At 43.8% G+C, this 25,848-nt stretch overlaps 1 protein-coding gene across 1 annotated transcript in view; it reads left to right on the forward strand.

Annotated features, from left to right (window-relative positions):
* The window catches only part of CAPN13 (calpain 13), a 50,125-nt gene extending 24,636 nt beyond the window's left edge, over positions 1-25,489 (forward strand). Inside the window, 16 exon segments of the mRNA XM_050315520.1 lie at positions 67-152; positions 1,544-1,618; positions 3,016-3,182; positions 4,662-4,807; positions 7,813-7,834; positions 7,837-7,972; positions 9,567-9,603; positions 11,213-11,275; positions 12,328-12,385; positions 12,960-13,027; positions 14,600-14,668; positions 15,813-15,891; positions 18,688-18,804; positions 21,878-21,933; positions 23,032-23,077; positions 24,985-25,489. Coding sequence (XP_050171477.1) covers positions 67-152; positions 1,544-1,618; positions 3,016-3,182; positions 4,662-4,807; positions 7,813-7,834; positions 7,837-7,972; positions 9,567-9,603; positions 11,213-11,275; positions 12,328-12,385; positions 12,960-13,027; positions 14,600-14,668; positions 15,813-15,891; positions 18,688-18,804; positions 21,878-21,933; positions 23,032-23,058 — 1,206 coding nt within the window. The 3' untranslated portion in view covers positions 23,059-23,077; positions 24,985-25,489.
* Positions 25,490-25,848: the final 359 nt, after the last annotated feature.

Here is a 25,848-nt window from a genome sequence, read left to right on the forward strand (position 1 = left end):
TCTCTTCACTGAATTTCATGATTGTGAAAAGCTGTGACTGAGTTTGTTTTTCTTTCCTCTTTACAGATCCGCTACAAGAATGTCTGGAAACATATCATCAGGATCTGGAATCCATGGGGCCATGGGGAATGGAAGGGGCCCTGGAGTGATGAGTATGGTCTTAAAGCTTTAATGTCATAGAGAATCAATCTCTTATAGGCTTATTGTAAAGAACCTCTGCCTTGTACCCATTTTAACAAAACAGATATTTCCAAATCAATTAATTATAAGTGTTATTTCCATCTGCAAAGCAACTGCCCGTGGAAATCCAATCCAGGGTAAACTAATGCAGCCTCACTAGGCTCAGGTATCCCCTCTTGTCTGGGTGTACATTTTACCTAGTGCATGATTCCAGGTAAGTGTTGGATGAAAGAGTTTTTAATTCCTGGAGTTAGCTCTGACCATGTCCCTAGATGCCAACTGTCTGCTTCTACTGAACTCCCTTGCAGCAATCATGCATGCACCTGCCTCCTTTTTCTTCCCCTGCCCTGATTATAAATTCTTGGAAGAGGATGGTGAGACAAATCCATGGAGTATGGAAGTATTGAACACAGAAGGATAAAAAGGGTCCTTGGTTATTGCAAAGGCAAAGTGCCAGATAATGGCTTGAACTGACCTTTTGGATCCCAGATGCAGCTTTGGGGATGCAAAGACCACTTTGCTGCTGTGTGTATAATCTACCATCTCTTCTGTAAAGAATGGAATTATATAGAGGAAGACTGCAACAGTGTTTTATAAAGAAATAGATGTTTTCCTGTTGGAATAGCATCAGTATTTTCAGGACTAGAGAGATGTTCCTGTGTCACTCTTAGGTTATTCCACCCCTCCTTGTTGCTAGGATCACTCACAGCTTCTCTGCTGAGAAAAGTCAGGCTAGCATGTTGCATCTGGATGGGGTGGTGGGTTGTGCAGACATGTTTAAGGCTGGGATAATATCTATCTGCTCAGACAGCATCCTCCCATTTTTTGGAAGAGTGAATACAATCCTAGCTGTAATTGACATGTCAGTAGCGCATTCACAGGTAAGCGGCATAAATCAATAAATTATTGATTCACGCTCTGTTTAGTTATCTTAAACTCTGCAGAAAGTACAATTATCACTTAATTATAAACATGCAGCTTGGAAACAACACATTTGACTGGCTAATGTGCTCTCAAGATGTGAATGAAATATCAGCCCTTCAGAGTGCTATGCCTTGGTACCTCACTAACCCCTCCAGCATGCGGACAGGTGACCAGGGCTCAGAGGGCAGAGGCAAGATTCCCCTTCCTAGGTGGGCAACTCAGACAGGCACAGCAAAGGTGCAGACCTCTGTTTGCTGGCCTTGGCTATGAAGGTATCAAGCATGATCCTGTTTCCAGTGTGCAGTTTGTTCACCCTCTCTGATCCCTCGTTACTTGACAGTCTGGTTAGAGAAATAGGCTGCGCAGAGAGATGAAAAATTGTGCAGAGATATGAAAAATTGTGACTCACACCTTCTTGTTGATTTGTTCCTTTTTGCAGCTCTCCTCAGTGGGACCATGTTGAGCCTAAATACAGAGAAGCCCTCCTCAGAAATAAGGATGATGGAGAATTCTGGTATTTTCCTATTGATCCTTTGTCCTTTTGGTTTTCTGTTTGTCTTCATTATGAAAAAAAGAGTAATTTTGGCAGTACTCTGCTATTAGTGATGGCTCAAGACACCCTGTGTTAGCTATGTGCAAACAGCAAATTGGAGGTTGTCCTGAACCCGTGGTTTCAGAAGAAACAAGACCTGAAAAAATGGAGCTGGCCAAGATTAAGTAACAAGCTGGTGAAGAAAATGAGAAGTGACAGAAGTAAAAACCCATCCCCCTGAGATCTGTCACACTGCCATTTCCAATAAAGTACCTGGCTTGAACCTTGGACTGACAGATGCTCGAAGGGGACAGGTGGCTAAGCAGGTCATAGAGCTTGTGCACTTGGCTGCTCTGCAGGTGTTTGTGGTTTTTCACTGCCTCTGATTACTCTCAGATACAGTTTAGCCATGTATGAGCCATCCTTTAGAAAACCTATTATTATTCGGAAAGTGCACACTTGCCCTGTGAGGCTCTGAGGAAATCAGGGCAACAGCAAGCTGGTCTGAAACAGACACTTGAGGCTTAAGCAGAGGATGACTGTGAGACAGGACACTGTGGAGGGGCAGAGAGGCAGAGATGTGCTGGAAATCTCAGGGCTCCACTCCTGAACATGCCCTGTGACTTAGGGGCAGTTAGGGCAGCCCAAAGGCATTGAGAGCTGGCCTCTTCTGCAAGGTATCAGCCAGTGCAGCTACAGTCACCTGCAATGTTCTCAGTAATCCCCTTTCAGAGACATGGATGGTGAATGTGAATACCTAACTAGTGTCTTCACAGAATCACAGAAGGGATCAGGTTGGAAGGGACCACAGTGGGTCATCTGGTCCAACCTCCCTGCCCCAACAGGGTCATCCCATAGTACATGGCACAGAATTGTGCCCAGACAGTTCTTGAACATCTCCAATGAGGGAGACTCCACAACCTCTCTGGTCAGTCTGTTCCAGTGTGCTGTCACCCGCATAGTAAAGAATTTCTTCCTCATATTCAGGTGGAACTTTCTGTTCATCAGTTTCTGCCCATTGCCTCTTGTCCCACTGCTGGGCACCACTGAGCACAGCCTGGCTCCACCCTCTTGGCACCTTTGCTTCAGATACTTGTAGGCATTGATAAGGTCCCCTCTCAATCATCTCTTCTCAAGGCTGAACAGGCCCAGCTCCCTCAGCCTTTCCTCATAAAGCAGTTGCTCCAGTCCCTTAATCATCTTTGTTGCCCTCCACTGGACCTGCTCCAGGAGCTCCATGTCTCTCTTGTGCTGAGGAGCCCAGAACTGGACACAGCACTCCAGATGTGCCTTACTAGGGCTGAGTAGAGGGGCAGGATCACCTCCCTTGACCTGCTGGCAATGCTTTTCCATCTTAAACCGCTTTTCCTCCTCTGCAGGATGTCCTGTGAAAACTTCCAAGAGCAATTTTCATGGCTATATATATGTAACAATACCCCAACATTTCTGGACTTTGGAGATCAGCACTGCACAGCATGGTCTCTGGAAAAGTATATCAACCTGTGGAGTCCAAACCCTGCCACAAGAAGGAACTACTATTCCTCAGGTAATGAACACTCACTGCAGTCACCCAGTCCTCTCCACTGATGCTTGTGGTGAAACACTCACTCTGAGCACCAAATTGCAGAAATATTGATTGCCAGTTGTTAATGCCTGCCCTTTCCCATTACAGCACTTACCAGCTAAATAGGCAGAAACGAAGCAACAGCACTGGTTGGCTGAGTTAAAACAGGAGACTTGTGATTTAGAAACCCTGGACTCTTTAAATCAAAATGAGCTTGTATATCTTCCTGCAGCCAGTTGCAGCAGGTGTTACTGGGGACCTCATCAGAAAGTCTGGCTTGGCAAATACGTAGTTGATTTTCCAGAGCAAGAAATACTCTGAAATTAAATGGATATGAAATGAAAAAGTTATGCTACAAAGCTCTACTTTTTTTTTTTTTAAGGTAAAAAGGTCTTTGAGCAGATAATATCCATTGGTTTTACTCCCTGTGCAAGGACCCTTCTGGCATTGCAAGCTCCAACCATTTTTATCTTAATTTATCTCACTTATTTTACAGCTTCATCACTACTGGGGCTCTGTCTTTTTAATCTAAGATGGTAGCATGTGATCAGTGAAAGGGCTTCTTTTTTCCTGCAGTGCTGATCCCTGACTTATCAGCGAATGGGTTTTGGCTTACAGGCTTCAGGCTCTTCCTCACAGCCAGATTGCCGTGTCTCAAGGTGTGACAACAAAGCGATGCCTGTGCTGCTGCACACCATGGGCACTGGGACTGAGTGAACAGATGCAGGGGCTGCACTGAGAGTGTGTGGGCAGAGGCAGTTTCCTTGGAGCTGTGTTTTCCACCAGCACTCTAGTAAAGTGCCTGTCCTAGTACAGTCGTGCTAATTTGCAGCTTTCAAGGCCACCCAAAGCAGGTATGTTAAAAGTCCAGACTGGCCTGAAGTCTAGACTGCTTTAAGCAGATGCTGCCATCTCAATCCTTTTCCCCAAGTTGTGGCATTTCACTGCTTTTTTATGAGGTATGCTTTCTGTTAACCAAAACCTTGGCCAAAAAGAAGCCTTTTCCCTCTGTAGCTCAACATTCTGTCTGTCCACCACAAACACTAACATAAAGGAAGGAGAGGATAGCCTTGCACAATTTTGTTCTTTTCTATTTGCTTATGATCTCCAAGCCACAATCCTTTTTAACTCAGCCCCTGGGTCAAGACATTTGATTTAGAGTCACTGCTTCTCTGCCACAGGACAGTGTGCCGTGTAGGTGAAGCAGATGTTAGGAGTGTTGAGAAATCTGCATGACTTTTATGACTTTGCCAGAGATTTCTAGAATGATTAATGTGCAATTAGTTTAACTCCAGATGCCTCAGCTTCTAGAGCTAACCTGTAGTGCTCTGTTGCACTGAAAGGATCTTGGAGCAGTAACTACCTATTGCTCTTGTTCCATATAAGTATGATCTTACACAATAGGCTACTACTGGGACATCCCTGTGCCTACAATTAATCTGTTAACACTTTTCTCAGCAGGTGCAGTTTCAACAAACCCTCAATATTTTTTCAAAGTGGCAGATTATGACCCCCAAACCTATAATGTAGTAATTTCACTCATGCAAAAACACCCTGAGCATACACAGGATGCAAAAAACCTGAAGATTGGCTTTTTCATCACCATGGTAAGCACAGTCAGACATCATGTAGGCACTGTTGTTCTCTGTGTGGTTTATTATACCTGTATGTGGACGTGAAAGACTGAATTGCCTTTTGGTCTGTAAAAGGAGAGCAGTCAGTATGTGGTGTGAATTTCTGAATGCCTTCTATTGTAAAACTTCACAGGAAAAGTAGAGCTAGGCAGGGTTTGTTTCCTTTATTCATGTCTTAAGGAACAAACGTTGAACTTTAGTTTTGTAGCATCCCAAAATAGCTCTGGGAAACTCAGGGAGTCCCCTGGCTACCAGATGTGCCAGGGCAGTATCCTCTGTACACACCAACAGTACTGGTGACATGCCTTGCTGGCCTGGCACAGCACAGGACAACCAGCACTAACCACAACTCTCAAGCAGTATTCTAGGTATAGTAGAGAAGCAAATAGTCTTTGTTCCTCGAAGTGGGTTTGTCTTACTCATCTCCCTCTTTTCTAACACTGAAATGACATGTAAAAAAAAATCGTTTACAAAATACATGGAAGCCTTTCTTGAGACCAGTGCAGATATCTGGGGCCTCCCCTACAATTCTTAAGTTTTCTTTCTTGGTTACTGTCCAAGGAGGTTCCTTTTCAAGGGCAGCTGTTGTCAGAGCATTACCAGGCTTACTGAAAGCACAATTGCTAGTGTAGATAAATGCTAGCCTTTTCCAGAGTGTTTTTGTTCTCTGAGGAGGGTGGGAGGGAATTGGTCTTAACCCAGAGAATAAAAGGAAGCAGAGGTTGCTGTGACACCAGCTTCACATTCTCCTCATCATTGGAGAGGTTTGCCCCAGTCCCAGACTTTGAATAACTGATGCTGTTAGTCTAACTACTGCTCATAAAGAAAAATCATGGCTTTGTAGCTCATAAAAAACAGAGTCCGAGAAATAAGAAATGTCATAAAAGGAGCACCCTTCCAGCAAGTGAAACTCACTATCCCTGTTTGAGGTGATCCTCTGCCCTGTGCAGATATCAAGCCTGCAGGACTCTGTGGGGCTAGCTGTGCCACTCAGCAAGAGCTGTTGCTCCTGGTAAAAGTGGGAAATTCACTCCTTCCAGCATTCCCAGCACTCACCAGGCATAATGCTCTTGCATGACATGTGTCCACGTCGATTAGTTACCCATCTTAACAGAAATGACCTTCACTGGAACGTGATGCCATAGGTCTTGGGTGCCTTGAAAAGAAGGTTTTTAATCAGGAAGCAGACTAGGGGACAGATATTACTATTCTTGCTTTATACTTAAAATTTATTTCTTCCCCTCCAGTTGATGCTCAGGTGTGTTTTCTGTCTCTTGGTATGTTCCCATGGATGGATGAAACTCGATGAGTTTGTCAAGTCTGGATGACATGGCCTCCGTGGGTTGTCAGCCCATAGCTCACCTCAGGCTCAGTGTGGGCTTCTGACCCTCAGTGACTTCCTACACAGGGCTCGAGGGCAAGGCCAGAACAGACCATGACTAGAGGCACCCCCATTACTCTGCTGTCATGCCATAGCTTTCAGTAATATAATGGGATTGGTACAAATTTACACAGAGATTATACAGAAGATATTCCCGCATGGACTCAGACTAAGTATTTTAACATGAGAGCTGGTCTACCATCTCTTTACAGCCAACCCAGTGTCCTGCCCTGCTAGCAGCAAAAGCCAAGTCCAAGGAGATAAAATCAGGGTGGGTGTAATTGCCAATCCTTTGTTTTATTTCCTCAGTCACTGAGGGCAATCGGGGGTGGCATCTTTGAGTAAAAGTTTACAAGGGGTTTTCTTTGCACGAAGAGAGTGCAATTGGCAAGATTCATGTGGCTTCACTCTTCCTCTCTGATCTTCTTTCACTGCCATTATTCATTAGCAGCATTATTCATTGTTCAGTACCTTTTGAGATGCATCAAATGGTTGCTGTGAAGTAAAAAGAGTATTAGCCCTTGACAGGGTGAGAAGGGAATGCAGTGCAGGCAAGGATGCAAACCAGAATGGACATATTTGATAGCTCTAGGAAGCCTTTGATTAAATATAGACGTGGAACACTAATACATGGCTGTGAGGGAAGTTTAATGTTGTGTGATAGAGCTGAGAAATGTATAGAGGCTGATTCTTATCTCACACCAGTTTTGATTCCATTGAGATATTAATCTGCTTCTGCTTTTTACCAGAAGGAGTGTGGAATGAGACTCAAAACTGGGAAAAAAAAAAAAAAAAAAAAGGATTACACCATTTATTTCTTTGCAGCACTGCCCATTTCTATCTGCTCAAGATCTGACCCATAATACTTGGCAGTCTGTGTACCTCCCAGCTGTCTGTAACAGTAGTCATCCTTTTTTTTTTTTTCCCTTTCAAAATAGCAGTTTTATGTTATTGTCTCCCAAAGGCATGGCTCATAAATAACTCTGCCACGCTGTATAACCATTCTAAATGGAATTTATACATGCTGATATGTTTTGGGGAATATGTTTAGGAAGGGGTTTTTATTATGCTATCTTTACATGTCATCATAGTAATAGCTGTTGCATTATATTTGTTTCATCTCAGCAAAAATACTGGAATAACAGACGAAAGATCAGAGTGCTGTTTTCTTGTGACACTTAACTGGTTTGGGTTGTGATTCTTGAAATATTGTCATCTGGGTGATATGCTTAGAGGGCTCTCTGACCCCTCTGAGTCACAAAAGATCTCAGGGAAGTTTTAGTAAGACTATTCATCCTTGATTCCTTCATGAACTCCAGCCTGCTTAATGTTAATTGAAGTTCTCTTCAAATCCACTTACATTCCTTTTGCCTTCTGTTTCTCTCAGTCCCTTCATGCTTGTGCAATTTTGATGTGCCCTTGAAAAAAAAGTCCGTCCCTTGGATGGGCTTTTCAGGCCATTGGGGAGGTTAAGGCGTGTTAGATGCAGTGAGCATTTAGAGAGCTGTGGGAATGCAAGGCTGCTGTGAGTGTGCTTGCTGATTTACTTTGGTTCCTGACATAGAGGGAATATAGCCAGTTGTATTTTTCCTTTCAGGAGAACTCCAAAGTTCTGAAACAGTTTTTTCTCCGATTCGAGATGTGACCAACTACTTTATCTTGAGCCCAGGAACCTATGCCATTGCTCCTGCCACAACAGAGGACCAAGAATTTGAATTTCTCTTGCGAATTTTCATAAAGAATCAAGACTACAAAGAGTAAGATGATCTACACTCCTTAAAGGCTCCAGACGTACAGTGTGCCAGGAATTAACTATTTAATGTCAAGATAATTAATGTGGCAATTTGCTTTTAATGTGTCCTTGAAGTGTGTTGGGAAGGCATAGACGAGTGATAAGCACACAGTGTTGAGGGGGATCTGGCATACAGTCAGATGCACAAGGATGGCCACTGCAGAGCAGGGCAATAGATCATCTGCAGCCACAGGGGTCTCAGGTTTAGTACACAAGGGAGCAATAATTGTGGAGAAATTCTCCTTACTGAAAGGAGGACTGAGATCTTGTTTTTCTTAATTCTTAGCAACTGTTATGTAGTTTCTTATGTTCTGCCGACTGGATGCCAGATGGATTGTGTCCCATTCTGCTCAGAGTGGGACCTAGAGAAGCAAAGAGCAGTGAAAGGCCTTGATTCTTTCATTCAGCCACCTCACAGACAGGCTGACAGGGCTCCCTGTAGGTATGAGACAGGCCTTGAAGATAAATTTATTGGAAAAATGGTATCTTGGTTCATGCAAAGGCAGATATTACCACATGCACATATTCACATTACCACATGAATATCTGGGTGTGATTTACTTTACATAAGCAAACCCCAGTATTCAGCCTTTACCAAATGACCTCCAAGTATCAGATGTGCAGTGGTTTCCCTTTAGCAAGTTTTATAGTGGAAATGATTTAAGCTCTTGCCTCATTGGCCCATATCTTAATAATGAGGTTGCTTTCTAGGCTTTGGCCCCTGACAAAAATAGCCCAGAACCAACTAAGGCAACTCCTTAGTTATGGAAAACAAACACAAGAAGTCTGTGCTGTGTGCTGGACTGCCTTCAGCATGATGAGTCATGCACGAGAGGGCTCAGCCCTGAAAGAAGCACTTTTCAGGAGTCTCTGATTCTCACAGAACTTCCTGAGCTAGGCCAAGCATGGAGATGCCCTTCCCATGAGTATCTGCAGCACTCACCTCTATAATAGCACAGATGTTATAAAAATAGAATCTGGCTTGTCTAATTTCTCTACCAAAAGCAAAACTCAAGTACTGAATGTTGCTTCTGAGTGTGTCTCAGAAGGAAGGGTGACCCTGGCTCAATTTCAGACAGTCTGCAGACATTTAGAAGATGTTGCCTTTTAATAGCCCAGTGCTATTTTTATTCCTGACTATGGAATAAGTTAGGCTTTTTCCTTAAACTAGGCAAAGAGAAAGCAGGTGAAAAATTTATGTGGCTCAAGGTAGGGCAGCCCTGTCTTCTGTGTGGTGAATTTAGTCCTGGTATGCTCGGAGTAAAAGAAGTTACCCTTTGTCTGCTGCTCATGCCAACAGAGCTGGCTTGGGGAAGGCAGGGGCTCCAGAGCAGCCAGAGACTTGGATCTGCTCGTGACTGTTTGCACAGAGAGACCCAGGACTGGTGCAGCAGGCTTGGCTGAACTGGGACAAGCTGGGCAGTGTGGGTGCTGAGCATCCTGTGGGGCCACGGGCTGGGCAAGGGCTACTGTTGGTGCCTGCCTTCTGCCACGTCTGCAAATCAGTGCTCTGAAAAGGCCTGTTTTCTCCCAGTTTGACTCTTGTAACTATTTTCTAGGAACTCAAGCTCCCCGACCAGCCCAGTGCTGCCGATGGTAAGAGTCTGTGAAGATGTAGATACAGGTGGTGCTCCCAGAGAGATGACTGTTCAGTAGTCACCTCTACTGCCTCCTCTTCATCTGTTCTTTTCTACCTTTACCAGCCATAACCTGTCCCAGAGTTCAACTCTGGCGTCCTGTGACCTTGCTGGCAGAGCAGGGTACCTCTCTGGAGAGATGGAAGTGACAACAAAGCTCTTCCTCTTCATGTCTTATTCAGAGCCTGACTTTTAAGGAAACAAATCTTATACTGTTCCTTTGTCCATCTGTCCTTTTCACCTCACCATCTTTAACATTTTGACCAACTAAATGGAGCAGGGGAAAGAGAACTTGAAAGATACTAAATTCTCACAATGTCTGTAAAATGTGTATCTTATGGAGTTGAGAGGGGGAAACTTTAACTAATTCCTGAGAGTGGCATTACACATGCCTTCCTCATGGGAATGTCTTAATTTAGGTGCTTGAACCCTATAAAGCACAGGAATCCATAGGGATGAGGCCCAAAGCAGATTTCTGATGATCTTCAGCAGGGTATCTTCTCAGATATAGGGCAAGTTACACTTCAAAACTGGCGGCATCTCTAGTTCAACCCACATGTCAGCCTGTCTAGCCCAGCTATGATCTGCTGCTTCATTTCCTTGCTGTGAACTGTGCACACATTGCCAGAGCTGGTCCAGTCCATGCTACACCAGCAAAACCATGCTGCAAACCAGTGCAGGTCTTTGAAGCCACAGGTGGGAAGCTGCTTCAGGAGAACAGAAAACAGTCTTTTCCTTGTGATTCATTTTCCAGCATGAAATTAAATCCCATTAGAGGGATAGTGTAAATGGTGTCTTGTTATGTCTTTCTACTGACAAGCTGTCAGTTTACTTGGCTGTTGTCCTTAGTCAAAGTTGAGACTTTGATGAATTATGGTACCCACACTTTCTACTCTTGTTGAGGTGTTTGGGCTTGACTGGTGTGAATTATCTCGCACAGAGCTGAAGGCATTAGGCCTTAGGCTTAGATTATTTTGAAAACTTTTTATAATGTCAAGGGTAGTTGCCCTTAGTGCTTGGTGGATCTTCTCAATGGAAGGTTGAAAAAAAAATCACTTAACCATTGAATTGCCTGCCTTGGGGCTGAGAAGGTACAAAAGAAAGGAAAAGACAACTCCTGTTCTGTTTTCTTTGTTCATATGAATCTTCACATGTCCTGCTCAATGGTCCCAACTAGGGGCCATCAATAAGGATCAGGCTTTGTATCTCTATATTCATAGAATCATAGAATCATAGAATCATAGAATCATAGAATAGATTGGGTTGGAAAAGACGTCCAAGATTCATGTATTGACTTGCTAAATCCCACCCTGGATGTGATCTGTCATCTTCCTTAGGCCTTGAGTTGCTCCTTGCTAATTGTACTAAATGCTAACACCCAAACTATGCCTCTTCCTTCATTGCAGTAGCTGTTCTTCAGTTCTAGCCCACTTTGCTTTCAGGGTGTTAAAACTCAGCCTGTACTGTACATTCTCTGTCCCTCTTAAGTGCTGTTTGGATCAGCAGACTTTTGCCTCCAGTTGTTTTGTAACTGAATTATTTATGTCTGTACTTTGCCTTTGATGCAGGATGGACTGACACTGAACCAGGACAGCTCATATAAGGCTCTTTTCCTAAGATATGCTAAGCAGGTATCCTGTCTAAAACATCTTGCTGAAAAAAAAATAAATAAGAAAGACATGTGGACTTGCAAAAAAAAAAAAACAACCCTGATCTATGATATTGATACAAATTCATCTAGAATTTTTTTTTTTAAATGTATCTTGATCCTCAAGTGGATACGCTGAAAACAGTATTGATTGACCTGCCAAAACCCACAGAAAAAAGGGACATTCAGCTGGGATCGATTGCCTAGTGCCATATATCAGTCGAATATTGGAGATTTGTAGTTGCAGTGGTGATGGGCTTGCATGTGTACTTTTTGTGGGGTTTTTTTTTGGCTCTGGTTTGTTTATTTGCTGAAAGCAATTAGAAAGTCTTGGGTATTCCCCTCCTCTCATCAGCATCATTTTCCATTTGCCTTCTCAGCACTTGGAAACCAGACATCAGTCAGCGTTTGAGTAATTGATTCCTGCTCTTTCAGAGCCAAGCTCTGTGTTCACAGGAGAAGCTTTTAATGGTTTAATAAACTGTTATAAAGAACTCCTTGACTTAGTCAAGAGGAAAAAAATCACTCTCAGAAGTCTCTGCACAATGGACCTCTTGCTGTTAATAGTTATATCAATGCATGAAGGTGAAAATGAACATGACCTGCCACACTGGGTGCCCCAGGGGTGTCTCAGGAGGGAGGCAGCCAGGTTCCCTGATGGGCAGCCCTGAGGGAAGCAGGCACCAGTGCCTGTGCTCCCAGTCCACTCACACAGCTGCCTGCTGTGCCTGCCCATCACCAGCTCCCTAGCTAGGGGCTGGTGAAGTCAGCAGGTTGTCCCATCACTGCTGAAAATATCCTGTGGCGAGGGCAGTGCCTGTAACTTCCCTGAAGACTCTTGTAGGGAAGGACAAAGATTTTCCCAGCACTGTGAAGGGCTTTGTTATGTTCCTGAGGGGGGTGCTGATGCTCCTCTGATATATAAGCAGAGGTTCTTGGTTGCCACAGAGCATGAGAAAAGGAGCTTTGAGCAAAAGTGACACAGTAGAAAACTTTATGCTCACAGACCTCTCTTTGCATTTTATTCTGCATTAGGGCTCAACTATTGACGCCTCACAGCTGCAACAACTGCTTAATGAAGTGATCCTGCAAGGTAAAGCTTTTACAGTCCTGCTGATGTCTTTGGTGCTTCCTTATCCTTAGACTAGTGTAAATTAGACAGAGGATTTAGTGGTGTCCCGATGGTCCTCAAAAAGTCCTCATTGTGGCTTACTGTGCTGTTAGATCAAACATGAGACCAGCACAGCCCGAGGGCTCGAACCAACTCAGCCATGCACAAAGCTCAAAAGTGCTCTTAGGACTTGCTAGTGCAGCATAAGTGGCCTTTCTTATCACAGACATTTCCCTATCCCTTATTTCAAGAGGGAAGAGTTTCCATCAGGGCAGGTAGGTGGGCAGAGACTGTGCAGAGTAGCTACTTGTGAGCCTGAGCAGAGCAACTGTACTTGGGGAAGAGAGCAGTAGAGATGTCTGAGACATGTCAGAGTCCCTCAGTAGACCTCAGCTTGGCACAGAACCCTTGCTACTGTCTGAGAATCTGAGCCAGATGTGGGGCTTTTAAGCTATGTGAGCCTTCAGACCGGTGTCCTCCTTCCCTCTGAACAGTGTCCTGATGCCAGTCACATCCCTCATCTCGCTAATTCCTTCTGTTTTGTCAATCCTTGCAGATGAAATGACCAGCCTGGGAGGAAGATTCAGCTTCGATTCGTGCAGAGGCATTTTAGCTCTGATGGATGTATCCTTTCAGCAGAAGCAATAAACTTTCCCAGTGCTGCCTATCCTTACCTTGAGTTATGGGTGAGCTGAGCATCCCCATGTGAGAACCTGCAAGTGTGCAATTAGCCACAATCCTCAATAAAGAACTGTCCAGGAGTCTATGCAGGACTTTGCTGTGCATGCCCTGGCTCTGATGTGTCTGGTGAAAGGTGAGGGTCTTCTAAAGCTAACTCTTTGCTCTCATTTTCCCTTCTGCTGGGCCTGGGGCTTGGCTAAGATTCACCCTTGGGTGCAGATCCCAGGCAGAGCCCAGGAAAAGAGGTAGCACAGAGTTTAGGCATAGCTTAGCTCTTCCATCCCAGCTGCACCACCCTGGCCTGTGGTGGCACTTGAGCAGGCTGCCAGCCCTGCCAGAAAAGCTGGTGTCAGGGGCACAAGCACTGTCACCACTGAATCACAGGCATTTGCCTGGCAGGCCATTCAACCTTTTGGGTGTATCTTTCCTATTTAGATGGATCACACAGTCTTTTTACTGTTAATGAGACAACACAAGAAATTAATTTCTGCCTGTTGTAGAACAAGAGGGCTCCGTGATGAAAACATACATTCTTCCCCATGTGTTTTCTCCCCCTTACTTGCTCACTGTCTCTTTTCTTCCATGCCTTGAAATAACTTTGAAACATTTTCAGACCTTTACAACTGCCACAGAATGAATGAAAATGACCAGAAGTCCCGCAAGAGACTTTTCCCCCTTTCCAAAGCTCGTCCTGGGATAAGTGGGCTCTGTGAATGCATGGCACATGCAAGGAGCTGGCAAAGCCACTGCTCTGCTTTAATTCAGGATGGATTTTTCGTAGTCTGGGCTGCATACAACCAACCCATGTACAGTGTGACTTATCCTAGCCTTCAAAGCCAGGATCAGCTTTTTTCTCTCAGGTTTCATGACAGTGGCACTTGTCTCCTTATATTTCACTGGTGATGAGTTTTGCTTTCAGAGAGTTTTCGCTATTCTAGTTGCATTATGTGAGGTGCTGCATGTCTGCCAAGGATTCCTGGATGGAGTATGGAGGGGAGCAGTTTTACTGACACAGTCCTTCGTGCATTCTCTGTGGGATGTCTGCTGACATTCCTGGGCTCTTATGCATGGCTCAAAGCTTGTTTCTGCCTTCTGACAGAAGGCATCAGGACTGTCTCCTCATGCTCTTACTCCTTCAGTGCCTGTTCCTGCAGGAGAATCCAGCTAGAGCTGATAATGTGAAGCCTCATGCACAGAGGCAAGACCATAGGCCCATATTCATTCTCAGGGGCATCCATACTCTGTGACTAAACGTCACTGCAGGTTTCTTTGTGGTTAAGGCACCATATAAATAGAAACCTTTTGTTGTTTGTGAGCACAGATATGAGCAGCTGTACCATGTGTCAAAGACAGTGAATTTAACTCTAAGCATAATTGGGAGCAGAAAAGCTTTTGGCTTTCTCAACAGACCAAAGAGGCTGCATCTTATGCCTTTATGTGAAAGCAGCATCCTCGGGAACAAAGACAACCAGGTTTAGCTCTCATTAACTGCTCGATTCTTAACTAAATGCACAGCTCAACTCGAACGGACAACTCACACTGCAGGAGTTCAGGAGCCTCTGGCGAAGTCTCACTAAGTACATGGTATGCAGGGGCTGCTCTCTCTTCTCCGCGGATACTGTACCCTTGGGCTTTTCATCAGCAGGGAGCAGATGCTCTGTGATATCAAAACACTGCGGGGGAGCATTGCAAAGGTTGCTTGCTTAGTGGGTCAGAGTTCCATCCTCTCACGCAAAGGTTGAGAGCTCAGGAAGCAGTGGTGTGTGTAAAGTGCTCCAAATGAGCAGTCGAGGCTTTTCTAGCACAGAGAACATTGAGGGAAATCTGGGTAAAGGTAGGAAGCCCAATTAGGCTCAGAATTTGATGGAAATCTCTGTGTCTGTGCCCCCATTGGCAATTAAAAAGAAGAAAAAAAAAAAAAAAAAAAAAAAAGAAAGAAAGAAAAAAGAAAACCAAAAAAACCCACAAAACTTTCTAAGCTAAAATGAGTTCTTGAACAGAGGCAGCTGAAAAATGTCACTTCCTCAGTGCTGCAGTTTGTAGTCAAAATGTGTAGGATCCAGTGAAAGCCTGTCTGGGAAAAATGTCTCTGCTCCGGGATAAGCATTAGATCTGGAAGCAGTGAAAACAGTAGCATGGTACTTAGGGTCCCACATAAATTCCCAGTCAGGGCATGCATGGCAGCTTCTCTGTGTCGGGTTCTTCTCTTTCAATCTTGGTGCAGGATGGGAAGGTTTCCTGAAGCCTGGGTTGGGCTCTAATTTGTCTAATCCCTCTTGAGATAGTCTGAGCCACCTTGGACAGGGGGTGCCAGTTCTCCATCTAGCAACAGTGCTCTTCCCACTGACAGCACATCAAGTGTGGCTTGTGGTGTGTTAGAAAAGATGACTCAACACCATTCTGGGACTCAGGAACTCCTGGCTTATTTCACATGTTATAGACAATGTCTGTCAGTGAAGTTGAGTATTCCCATTGCTTGCTTGCACACATAAGACGGAGAGTGAGGAAAAAGGCTTCCATCCACACAAAACTGTGGGATTTTTTACACAAAAACATTCTGTCAGAGCCTTCTGGAAATGGGTCTCCCTTGTCATGGCCACTCGATCTCATCTTTTAAACTGCCTTGAAACCTATTTCTGAAGGAAGAAAAGTGTACATAATTAGGTGTGGTAGTAAATTTGGGTAATTCTGATGAGGGCTTGAAATCTACCTTTACACTGTTTTATAGGATATCTTCAGGAAGGAGGACAGAAACCATTCTGGATTCCTTGATGTTGCTGAACTGAAGGGTGCGATACAGACAGCAGGTATATCCATACGTGTTGAACAGCTCCCTTTCTTGTCCCTGTGCCAGTGAAGGAAAGGATGAAAAAGAAAGAGGAAAGAAAAAAGAGCTTCAGGGAGAAAGTGGTTTGGATTTCACAGAGGTACCAGTTAGATCACAGCTCTGCCCAGAGCTCTGTGCTGGGGAGCCAGCAGAGATGCAGAGAAGTGCAGCATTGGCCAGACTGGCTTATCTACAGTCTCTCTATGTCATGGGTGAAACATCCAGTAGAGGAAAGGAGCAAGGAACAGTGGATGCTTGCACTTGTCCCAATTCCTGCAGTTCCTCTCCATGGCAGTGACTAAGTCTAGAAGGAAAACCACAGTGACAGGCATTTATTTAGTTTGCACTGACCTCTGTTGGCTACTGAGTGCTGAAACTTGCAGAGAGTGCATGGGACCCTGTTACACGAGTGAAGCAGTTTAGCTGAGTCGTCTCTCTGGAGACTTTGTGTATGAAATGCATCTCTGACACAGCAATCCTCTTATTAGAGAAGTTCCCATTTGGCTGCTTTGAGCTCGGAGGGATGTTGTCCTCAGGAGGAAGCTGGTGCAGGATTGCTATCCGTGGAAGACGTCAGCTCGGGGAATGTTAAGTGTAAATTATTTGCTGCTGAGAGGTGGGCAGAGTATTAGCATCTGCCTGAGGAGTGCAGCGCTGACGTGCCAAATGTCAAAGGAGAAGCTGCCAGGTGCATTCTGTAAGAAAGATGCTAAAGTGTAAAACGGGGAGGAAAATTGTACACTGAGAAGTCCTGTCAGCCAAAACAGTGCAGCTATTTGAAGGGATAAAAAGACACTATTAAATGGCAAATTCAATACATGTTTGGCAGTTCTGAGTGGGGAAGAAGAAAATTATAAGCTCATTATTGCTGCCTTCTGAGCCAGACAGCTACATTTGAATCTGGCTTGGTAATAGGATGATCCCAGTCCTGGCTTTTAAGCAGGAAGGAGCAGCTGACCCCAGAAGATGTTTGGGAGCTTGGTGCTACCTCTGGGAATGGTATTAATGTATCTAAATACAGTTCTTAGCCAGCTGTTCCCTGAAGTGTTTGGTGCTTTTCCCAGCAAAACACTGCAGCGTGTGCTTAATTTTCATTGTTTTCCTATTGCTTCCAAGCATAATGAGGATGGGGCAGAGTAAAGCAGGCCAGCTGCAATAACAGCATTGCTGCCCTGAAATGCAGGGGCACTGGCCTGGTGTATTTACACACTCTTCACTAGCAACAGTAAATGCATCAAAATAACTTTTAAAAACAGGGAAACCAAATCTGTCTTTTAAAGCTTGGCTAAAAGCAGAGTGGGGAGTAGTCTTTTAAATAAGCAACTGCACATATCTGGAAAGTCTTGGGAACAGGAAGGAATTGTTGATGAGGATAATTGAGAGACCTTGCCAGGTGTGCAGATTTCAGAGCAAATATATCCCAGACTGACCAGGTCAAACTGTTGGTGTTTTACTAGGGTGAGATGTGATTATAGCATCTCATTAGCAGCACTACAATGTTTGCTGAAATCTACTGTCCAGAGAGAGCTTGATCGAATTCCCACAGTCTTCAAAACGTTAAAAATAGATAGAATTCATTGCTCACTGCCTCAGTGGTTCTTGGCAGTGGTTAAAAACCAGAATCAAAGAAGAAATTTCATTAAATAGATTTATTTTAAATTACTTTTTCTCCCAAGAAAAGAATCTAAAATCAGGTTTACCTTATTTTGAAATGTATCTTAAACCCAAATGTATTTAGATTCTTTAAATATTCAGCATTGTGTATCTACTTCCTGCTGGAGACCTCCAACTAGGCTCATGCAACAAGAGTTTGCCAGTGGTGGTACTAAACCACCTCCATCAGCTCTATCTCTCCCTGTACAGGTGTAGAGAAGCTATTTCTTTTATTTCTGCTTGTTCAACTAATTTAGCTCCATGATGAGTTCATTTAAAACTGAAAAGTTTAGAGCTGGTTGAAAAGCCAGGAAAGTTACTTCTCATCCAGCTGAGCCACTATAACTGGGAGTGAGCAAATGAGACTTTTCTGAAGTCTCAGAAAGGCATTAAACCGAAGCTATCAGTCCAGCTCTCTGCAGAAAATTTCCCTTTTGTTTCGCAAATCAGCTTTTAGTGCAAAAATATATTTAAATCATTCCTCTTATATAGCCAGCACATTTAGGGTAGTTTTATTTAACTAATAAAAGAATCATTCTAAAAGGCAATTTTTGTTCATTCAATTGAATACCAATTTCCATCCAAACAGACTGTGACACAAATACTGAATAATCAGCTAATAAAAAAGAAATGCACTCTTTGCCATTTTCTAATAGAAGAGAAAATGTAAAAATTAAGAATCCCAGGCATGCTATACTGCATAATAGCATGGGCATGCAGCATCTCCCTGTTTAGCAGAAAGTGCCAGTGCTATTGTAAATGCTTCACTCAGACTTTAACAGTTATGAGCCAAAGAAAACCACCCTTTCTTACTGAAAATAAAAGCTAAAAGGGAAAAGCAAGATAATACTAGATTAGTTAGCTCAGTGTTTCCTGCTTACTGAGTTAAGCCACAATCCGAGTAAGTGAGTAAGACGACTTTGATTTTCCATTACCCTACTGTGTCTCTCAGGCACAAAACTGTGGAAAGACAAGCTGCTGTCCAGGGACGCAGAGAGCTGGCATGACAGGGTGGGGGGCTGAGGGAGGGCCCCAGCTTCTTTGCAGGAAGCACAAGGCCATCGGAGCCCATCCATCGTCTTGCAGTGTCCTCTCAGTGCTGTCATCCCCCTTCCCTCCTCAGGCCTGGCCACTAACACCCAGCTCCTGCGTCTGCTGGTCTTGCGTTACGGCGATGCTGCGGGGAGAATGGGCTTCTCTGACTTTGTGTGCTGCATGCTGCGCCTCGAAACCATGACCTGTGAGTCTCAGCACCGGGGCCTGGGCACAGGCAGGGGACGTGGCAGCAGGGGAGTTGGAGAAGCCAGACCGAGGGCAGCATCAGGAGGCAAGGGACATGACACTAGACATGATAGCACATGTCTAGCAGCATAGATTGGAAGTAAAAAAACCTACCCAAAGTCCAGGAATGGTCCAGGAATCCTCTAGGACAGCCAAAAGCCAGATTTGTCTCCTGCCCACAGGAGCAACTGGCGAGTAGAAAGCAATTTAGTGTTGAGAGAAAGAAGCAGCTGGGAAAGAAAGCAGCAGCTGGGAATCCAATGATATGCCCTCACTGACAGAGGCCAGAAGGAAGGTGGGCCCCCAGTTTCCCATCAGAGCTCATCAGAGTGCCTGTGGGCTGCAGTGACACTGCAATACCCTGTGCTTTTCCCTGCTGAGGAGCAATGACAATGTATATCCAGAGCTTCTTCAGCTGTCAATCCTTTTCTGCTGCAAGAATTTAGCCTGGCCCCTGCTGGCTTGTCCTTAAAGCCCCTATGGACTAAGACTTGTTTTTCCAAAAACAAGATGTGTCCTTTTGCTGGCGCTCTTCCACAGAAGCTTGAGCATTGTGGTCCACAGCAGAACTTCCTCCAGGGTGATGTGAAGCATTGCTGGTACCACTGAGGGGACATTGCCTTCAGTGATGCTCAGTGAACAGCAGTGAAGTGCCCCATCTCAAGTGGAAGGCAGCTTTGTCTTTTTGTTAAAACACAGAGAAGTCTGAATCACAGCTAGGGAGGTGTTTGTGGTTTTTTTGTCTGTTTGTTTGTTGGGTTTTTGTGGGGTTTTGTTTTGGTTTGGTTTTGTTTGTTTGTTTATTTGGTTTTTTGGGGGGTTTTTTTGTTTGTTTGTTTTTTTGTTTGGGTTTTTTTTTTTTAACTAGAGAGATGTATTTTTCCCACCAACTTCAGTGAAGTTCTCTCAGTTTCTTGGTAAGGAGAAGGTCTGAGATCCTTCTCAGTGGATAATGAGCCCATGCCCTGTGTTGCATCCAGCTATTGTCTGATAGTTGCAAGGAGGAAGAAGCCTCTGCCTAAATGTAAATGGTTTACAAAAGCATAATTTTTGCTACTCTAATAATAAGCATTTTGACTGGAACTACTGGTAGTTAAACAAAGCCAGCAGTTGTGACCCTGGTGCTAGAACATCGCTAGAGCAATTTATTTCATCTTTGGAATGAGCAGGGTTTCAGCAGTGCGTGGAAATGAGTGTTCATTTTTTTCCCCATGTGTTTTTGCCACTGATGTTTAATGGGCCAATAGTGGTCAGCAGATCCACTCGGATGACACTGCCTAAAACCCCATTTCAAGGGAGTACAGCAGAAGCAGCTCAGAAAGTCAGAGCATGTCCTGATTTTAATGCTTTCATTAAAAAAAAAAAAAGAAGACAGCTTGTAAACACCCATTTTTTGTGAATTATACATGTCACTTGCAGTAGATGAAAGTTCTTATGCCTAAATTAGTACCATGGTATTTTTTTTCATCTAAAAAAGATCCTCTTACCTTGTAAGTGTGAATATAAAGACAAAACATTTTACATCCACGTGGAAAGGAGCCTCTAAAAGTTTCATTGCTATTTGTAATGAGAATCTTAAAATGCTCTCAACTCTTTCAGTTATCATTTTACAGAGGGTTTAACATGGAATACATTTCTCAGACTTTTCAAATCGTTGTGAATAAGTTTGTAACAGGAGGGGATAAGGGTGCCAAGTGGGAATAAAAGGCAGTAAACCTTTATGATGATGTGAATGCAGCAGGGAAGACAAAATCTGTGCCATTAAATCATTACTCATCCTTTCAAGATAGCCAGAGATGATACCCAAGCCAAAAGGAGCAGCTCCTTTGCAAATTCTATTTAACTGGAGTTAATGAAGCAGTAAAGAGGCACTTACCTCTGCCCAGAGGAGGTAATTTCAGCGCTGCCATTTTTTCCTAAAAAGATTGCTGGGTGCAAGCCTAGCCCTGCAAATACAACCTTGTCAAAGGATGGGGTGCAATATGGGGATTTCCTCATTCTATGCCTTTCTTCAGAGCAGTGTAGGCTGGATGTGCTTCACTGTGTTAGCTCCCCTCTCTGCTCTGGACCATATGAGTAGCTCTGGTTGCCTCCCAAAGGGCAGAGGAGCAATGAGCCTTTGTACCCTTTTCCTACCCTCTCCCAGCAGCCTCGTGGTTTTTTCTAAGGCTGGGCAGGTTCCAAAACATGCATGATATTACAATTCTTTTTCATTCAGGTTGGGAAACAGGCTCCTGGAGAAACATGTCATTCAAGGATAGACAGACTTAAATTTGTTTCAACTTTTTATTACTGTTTATAACAGCACATTTCTAGGAGAAAAGTAATTTCAAAATAAATAAAAGGAACTCAGAGTGGTGTGTTTTGAGTTTATCCAAACACTTGGGTTTGAAGGTTTCTCCTAGTCAATTTGCAATATAAATGTGCACATAGAATATCAATATTTGAATGGATTTAAATTTTCTGATGGCAAAGTGTTCAGTCAAAAAACTTTCAGCAATGTTAATTTCAAACTCTAGCTGAATAACAGCAGCATCTGCATTTATATTCCCTGGAAAAAGCTTGCAAGGCATACTAATGATTTCAAGAGAATCACTTTCTTTAGGGCACACTGTGATCACTCACTGCCAGGGAGGATGGAAAAGGACCAACAGAAAGTTTCCCTGTGGGAAGATGTGTTTCATTAGTTCACTGTTCTCCTGTCAGTCTTCAGGCAGGAAAACAATTGAAACAAATTATGAGAGGAGATGAAAGCACCCACATTGAGCACTCCCTGTCCCTACACTTCTGCCAAATTCCAGCCCTGAAATTGGGATGGCTTCCCAGGCTGTGGCCCCCGGGCCAAGGCAGAGGGGATACCAAGCACAGAAATGAGATGTGGCCGGGCAGGACAGTGTGGGTAGACACCTGAGCCAGGCAGAGCATCCCAGCAGGGGGATTGCAGCTCTGCTCCTCAGCTGCCACCGCCTTATGTCTGCTTTGCATTCCTGCTTCCTCCTCGTGAAATAAGGTTTTCTTTGTTCTGTCCGTAGATGCATTTCAAAACTTAGCAGAGGGTGGATCACAAATTTCGATGACAGCAATTGAGGTAAGAATGCTCCCTCTCCCTCTCCCTCTCCCTCTCCCTCTCCCTCTCCCTCTCCCTCCCTCTCCCTCCCTCTCCCTCTCCCTCTCCCTCTCCCTCTCCCTCTCCCCTCCTCCTCTCCCTTCCCCTCCAGAGGACTTTTGCCTCTGACATCAACAGTGGTGAATGTTTTGCCTGGCAGGAGGTGCATGATGTGTGGATATTTCCCTGGGGTTCCCTGGCCCCAGTCACAAAGTCTTGTGAGGGTGAGCACAGCTCAGGGCTGGCCATCCATGTCCAGAGCACAGAGGCTTCCCTTACTGATGCCAGCCTGTCATTACTGGAAACATTGCTCAAAGTGACTTTGAGGAAGTGACAAAAAAAAAAATAAAATCCATGCCCTCATTTCTTACTGCCCCATCTGTTAATCCTGAATTGCAAAACATCTTGGTTTCCAGAAAGAAATAGCAGACAAATGTTTGCTGCTGCTGTTTGTCTTAAAAGCACAGCCTGAAGGATAGCTAGCTGAATGGGGATACATCAAGCTTTTTATCAGTTAGTCTGAAGCAAAAATCCTGCTGTGCTCCACAGTGATATGCCTGAGTGCTGCATTTTATCAGTCTGGGGACTGTTATTTGACAACCCACTGTTTAAAAGGATTAAAAAAAAAAAAACCAAACACCTTTTACAATCTTGCCAGCTCCTGTTTACACTCTGTGGTTAGTGCAGTGGCTCACAGTTCATTAAATCTGTTTTGCACCACGGGCGGAGCACAGTTTGCAAGCAGAAGACCTGAACCTATTTTATAGGGTAGTCTGTAGGACAAGCAGATTCCCAGAGGTTGGTATCCTTTCCACTTGCAATCAGGCAGGTGCCATCCTCTCCCAGCAATTGCTCCTGCTGCAGCTGCTGCAATAATTTATCATGGAAAGCAACATATGGAAATTGTTTCTGGGTCTGAATTGTAATAAGGGGAAAAGGTAATTCCAAAACTCCTTAACTGTCCTGTGTAGGACAAAAGACCACAGTCATTGGATCAGAGCCTGAAGGCACCAAGACACATGTCTGAAGAGTTGGTGTAACATCACTATCTAAGTGCACCTTTTCTTGTCCTTTTTGCAGTGGCTGACTCTTGTCATGTACACCTAAAGGAATGTCAGAGCTCATGGTAAGAAATCTCAGTACTATACAAACTGGGAAGAGCGGGTGGGTGCCCTTACAGTGAACACAGGGAATGTGAGTGGGGGCCTTACAGAAAGCTCACCCTGGGATTATATTAGAGAAAGATGAGAGCTGTGGCATGAGTGGCGCTGGACAGGGGCTGTAAAGGGATTTGGACTTGGGGATGTTTTTTCTGGGGAATTGCTGATGGCCTTCTCAGTTACACAGACCACCAGTGGCTGAGCAATGCACTTGCCCCTGGTTCCCACCTGAGGTGATACATTTTCAATAGATCAGCAAGCAGAACTTTTTTTTTTTTTTTGTCTTCTTCTGAGAGGTACAATTACCCCAGCACATCTTACATAGCTGTAGCAAATGTAAAGTCAAGTAGAAAGTGAGTATATGAAGTCACTTAGATTTCTTGGTCAGTCTGATTCCACAGTTTTAACTGAATTATGTGATTTAGTTTGCTTTTGAACAACAGTCCCCACCTTGTGCTTCACTTCATGTTTGGTCCCTGCATGTCAGGCCTAGAGAGGGGTTTTTTAGCTCTGAAATTTACCTGGACTTTCCAATTTTGCTACTTAGTTCTCATGAAGGATTCTGCCTTTTCCTACAAAACTTTCTCTGTTTGTACATCCATAAACCATCTCAGCCATCGTGCTTCTTCTGACCCTCTGGGATGCAACTGTTTGCAGTTGCACTGGTTAGTGTTAGTGCTGGTCCCAGACATTTGTCACTGAGGAGAAAACAGGGGAGAAATTGGAGAAAATGTGCAGTGCAGAGCTAGTAGCCTCCTGCCATTGTTGACCCCAGGAATTCATGGAGCATCCTTGGGCAAAGTCACACACATTCCTTATCAACTCAGTTCAAAAATGGAGTGAAAAAAGCCAAAACCCCAACAAACAAAACAAAACAAAACAAAACAACACAAAACAATCCCAGGACATCCACTGAAATCCAGAAACTGCATTCAGATGAGCTTCCCAATAGACAGGAATTACAATAATAAATAATACATGAACAGCATCTCTGGTGTCTCACACCCTGTTTCTGAAGGCAGTTCACATTGGATGCCAGCTTTGGGGAGAAATTGTAAGGGGAAATTTATAACTAAGGTGTAAATTACACTCCCCCAGGGAGAAAGTGTGGTAGGTTCAGGCCCAAGGCAGGCATGGCTCTGTGTCTTTCACCCTTGGCTCCAGGACAGCATTCATGCCCAGCTGCTCCTCTATCTTGGCTCCTAATTATATCTACTGGGTCCATCTGCAGCAGGAGCTGTGCTTCATCACTCAACACTGTGATGCTTTCACCCCTCTGATCTCTGTTTGCAAACAGTTGTTTGTTTGAAAGTTTGCTCTCTGCACTTGGAGAGCTTTGGACAGTGCAAACCTGCATTTTGATGTGTTGATGTGTGGAAACAGAATACCACAACACAGCATTTGCACTGCAGACTATCATTAGGTAAATATGAGGCTAGAAGGACCTCACTTTTGGAGATGAAGTTGCTTAAATTATTGCTTGCAAATTATATTCATAGTCTATTTAGTCTTTTTTTTTTTTTTTCCCTTTCATGAATCATTCATAAACTGATCATAACTTCTGGGAATATATAATTAATCATAATTTTCACTTACCGGTTTGGAATGAAATCCTGCCTGTAGGGTGCTTGTAAGCAGTTCACTTGAGCAATTTAGCAGGCACTTGCAGCCAGAGACTGGGCAGTCACGGCACAGACCCCCTTGGAGGACTGAGATTGTTTAAACTGGAGCCTAATGAACTGTGAGCGATGTGGAAAAACACACTTGACGTCCGTTGAAAAAATTCCCTTGGAAAAATATTCTCATTAATGATTCCTAAAGACAGACCTGAGGCTGTCTGTGTTTTGAGTGAGTGTTTTTACCTCTGTTTTAGGTGGCTTCTCTGCTCCCTCACTGAACAGTGCCCAAGGCCATCCCATACAAAAGCCATCCATGGAGTTCTTGAAAAACCACTGTGAAGGAGCGAAGCCATGGACATATTTGGTTATGCTGGATAGGACTCAGATGTTGGGATAAAGAGTCTTTTTCAGGCAAACTGGAGTTGCATTGGAGAGAGAAGAGGAGCTAATGAGAGTGATCTCTGGGCAAGCTGGTAATGCTTAGTGGTCTGGGCAAGCAATCTCCTCTCATCTTCCTGTAAATAGTACGACTGGTTCTCCTGATCAGGAGAACCTGCACAGAAGTCAGGAACAGCTCCACTAACTCAACTGCAAATAAGAATACAACCATGCCTTCTGGTGGGGGGACTGTGTATTGTGTAGGTTACAAAAGCAATTCAGACACAGTTTAATATGAATTATTTCTTAATTTTCTAGTGAGCCATTTCTAAATGCCAGAAAAAGATTGAAGAAATTAGTCATAATTCATAAATAACACCAGAAGCCTTTTGATTTTATTTATCCTTTTTATTAATAAATTAAAAAAAAACAAAACTTGAGCATGTTTGAGTTCATCTATAGAGATTCCATTTTATTTGCTACAGCAATGAGGAAGCATATTAGAGATGTCGAACAGATTGTTTAGTGTTTTTTTCTGACTTCCAACATCTATATCAGGACTGTCTGAGAAGAGACAAGTTTATCTAAACCACATTTTCTTCCTCTGTCCTGATGTCTTAAAAATTACAGAGCTTCTTCAGTCATAATTCACGCTCAAAAATTTAACTTAAATCTGCAAAATAACTGTAACCTTTCTGTACCCACAGTGAACTTCATTTTCATACCTTTTTATCATGGTG

Source organism: Myiozetetes cayanensis, unplaced genomic scaffold, assembly GCF_022539395.1.
Source record: "Myiozetetes cayanensis isolate MyiCay16 unplaced genomic scaffold, myiCay2020 scf2-11, whole genome shotgun sequence".
In the NCBI taxonomy this organism is placed as follows: domain Eukaryota; kingdom Metazoa; phylum Chordata; class Aves; order Passeriformes; family Tyrannidae; genus Myiozetetes; species Myiozetetes cayanensis.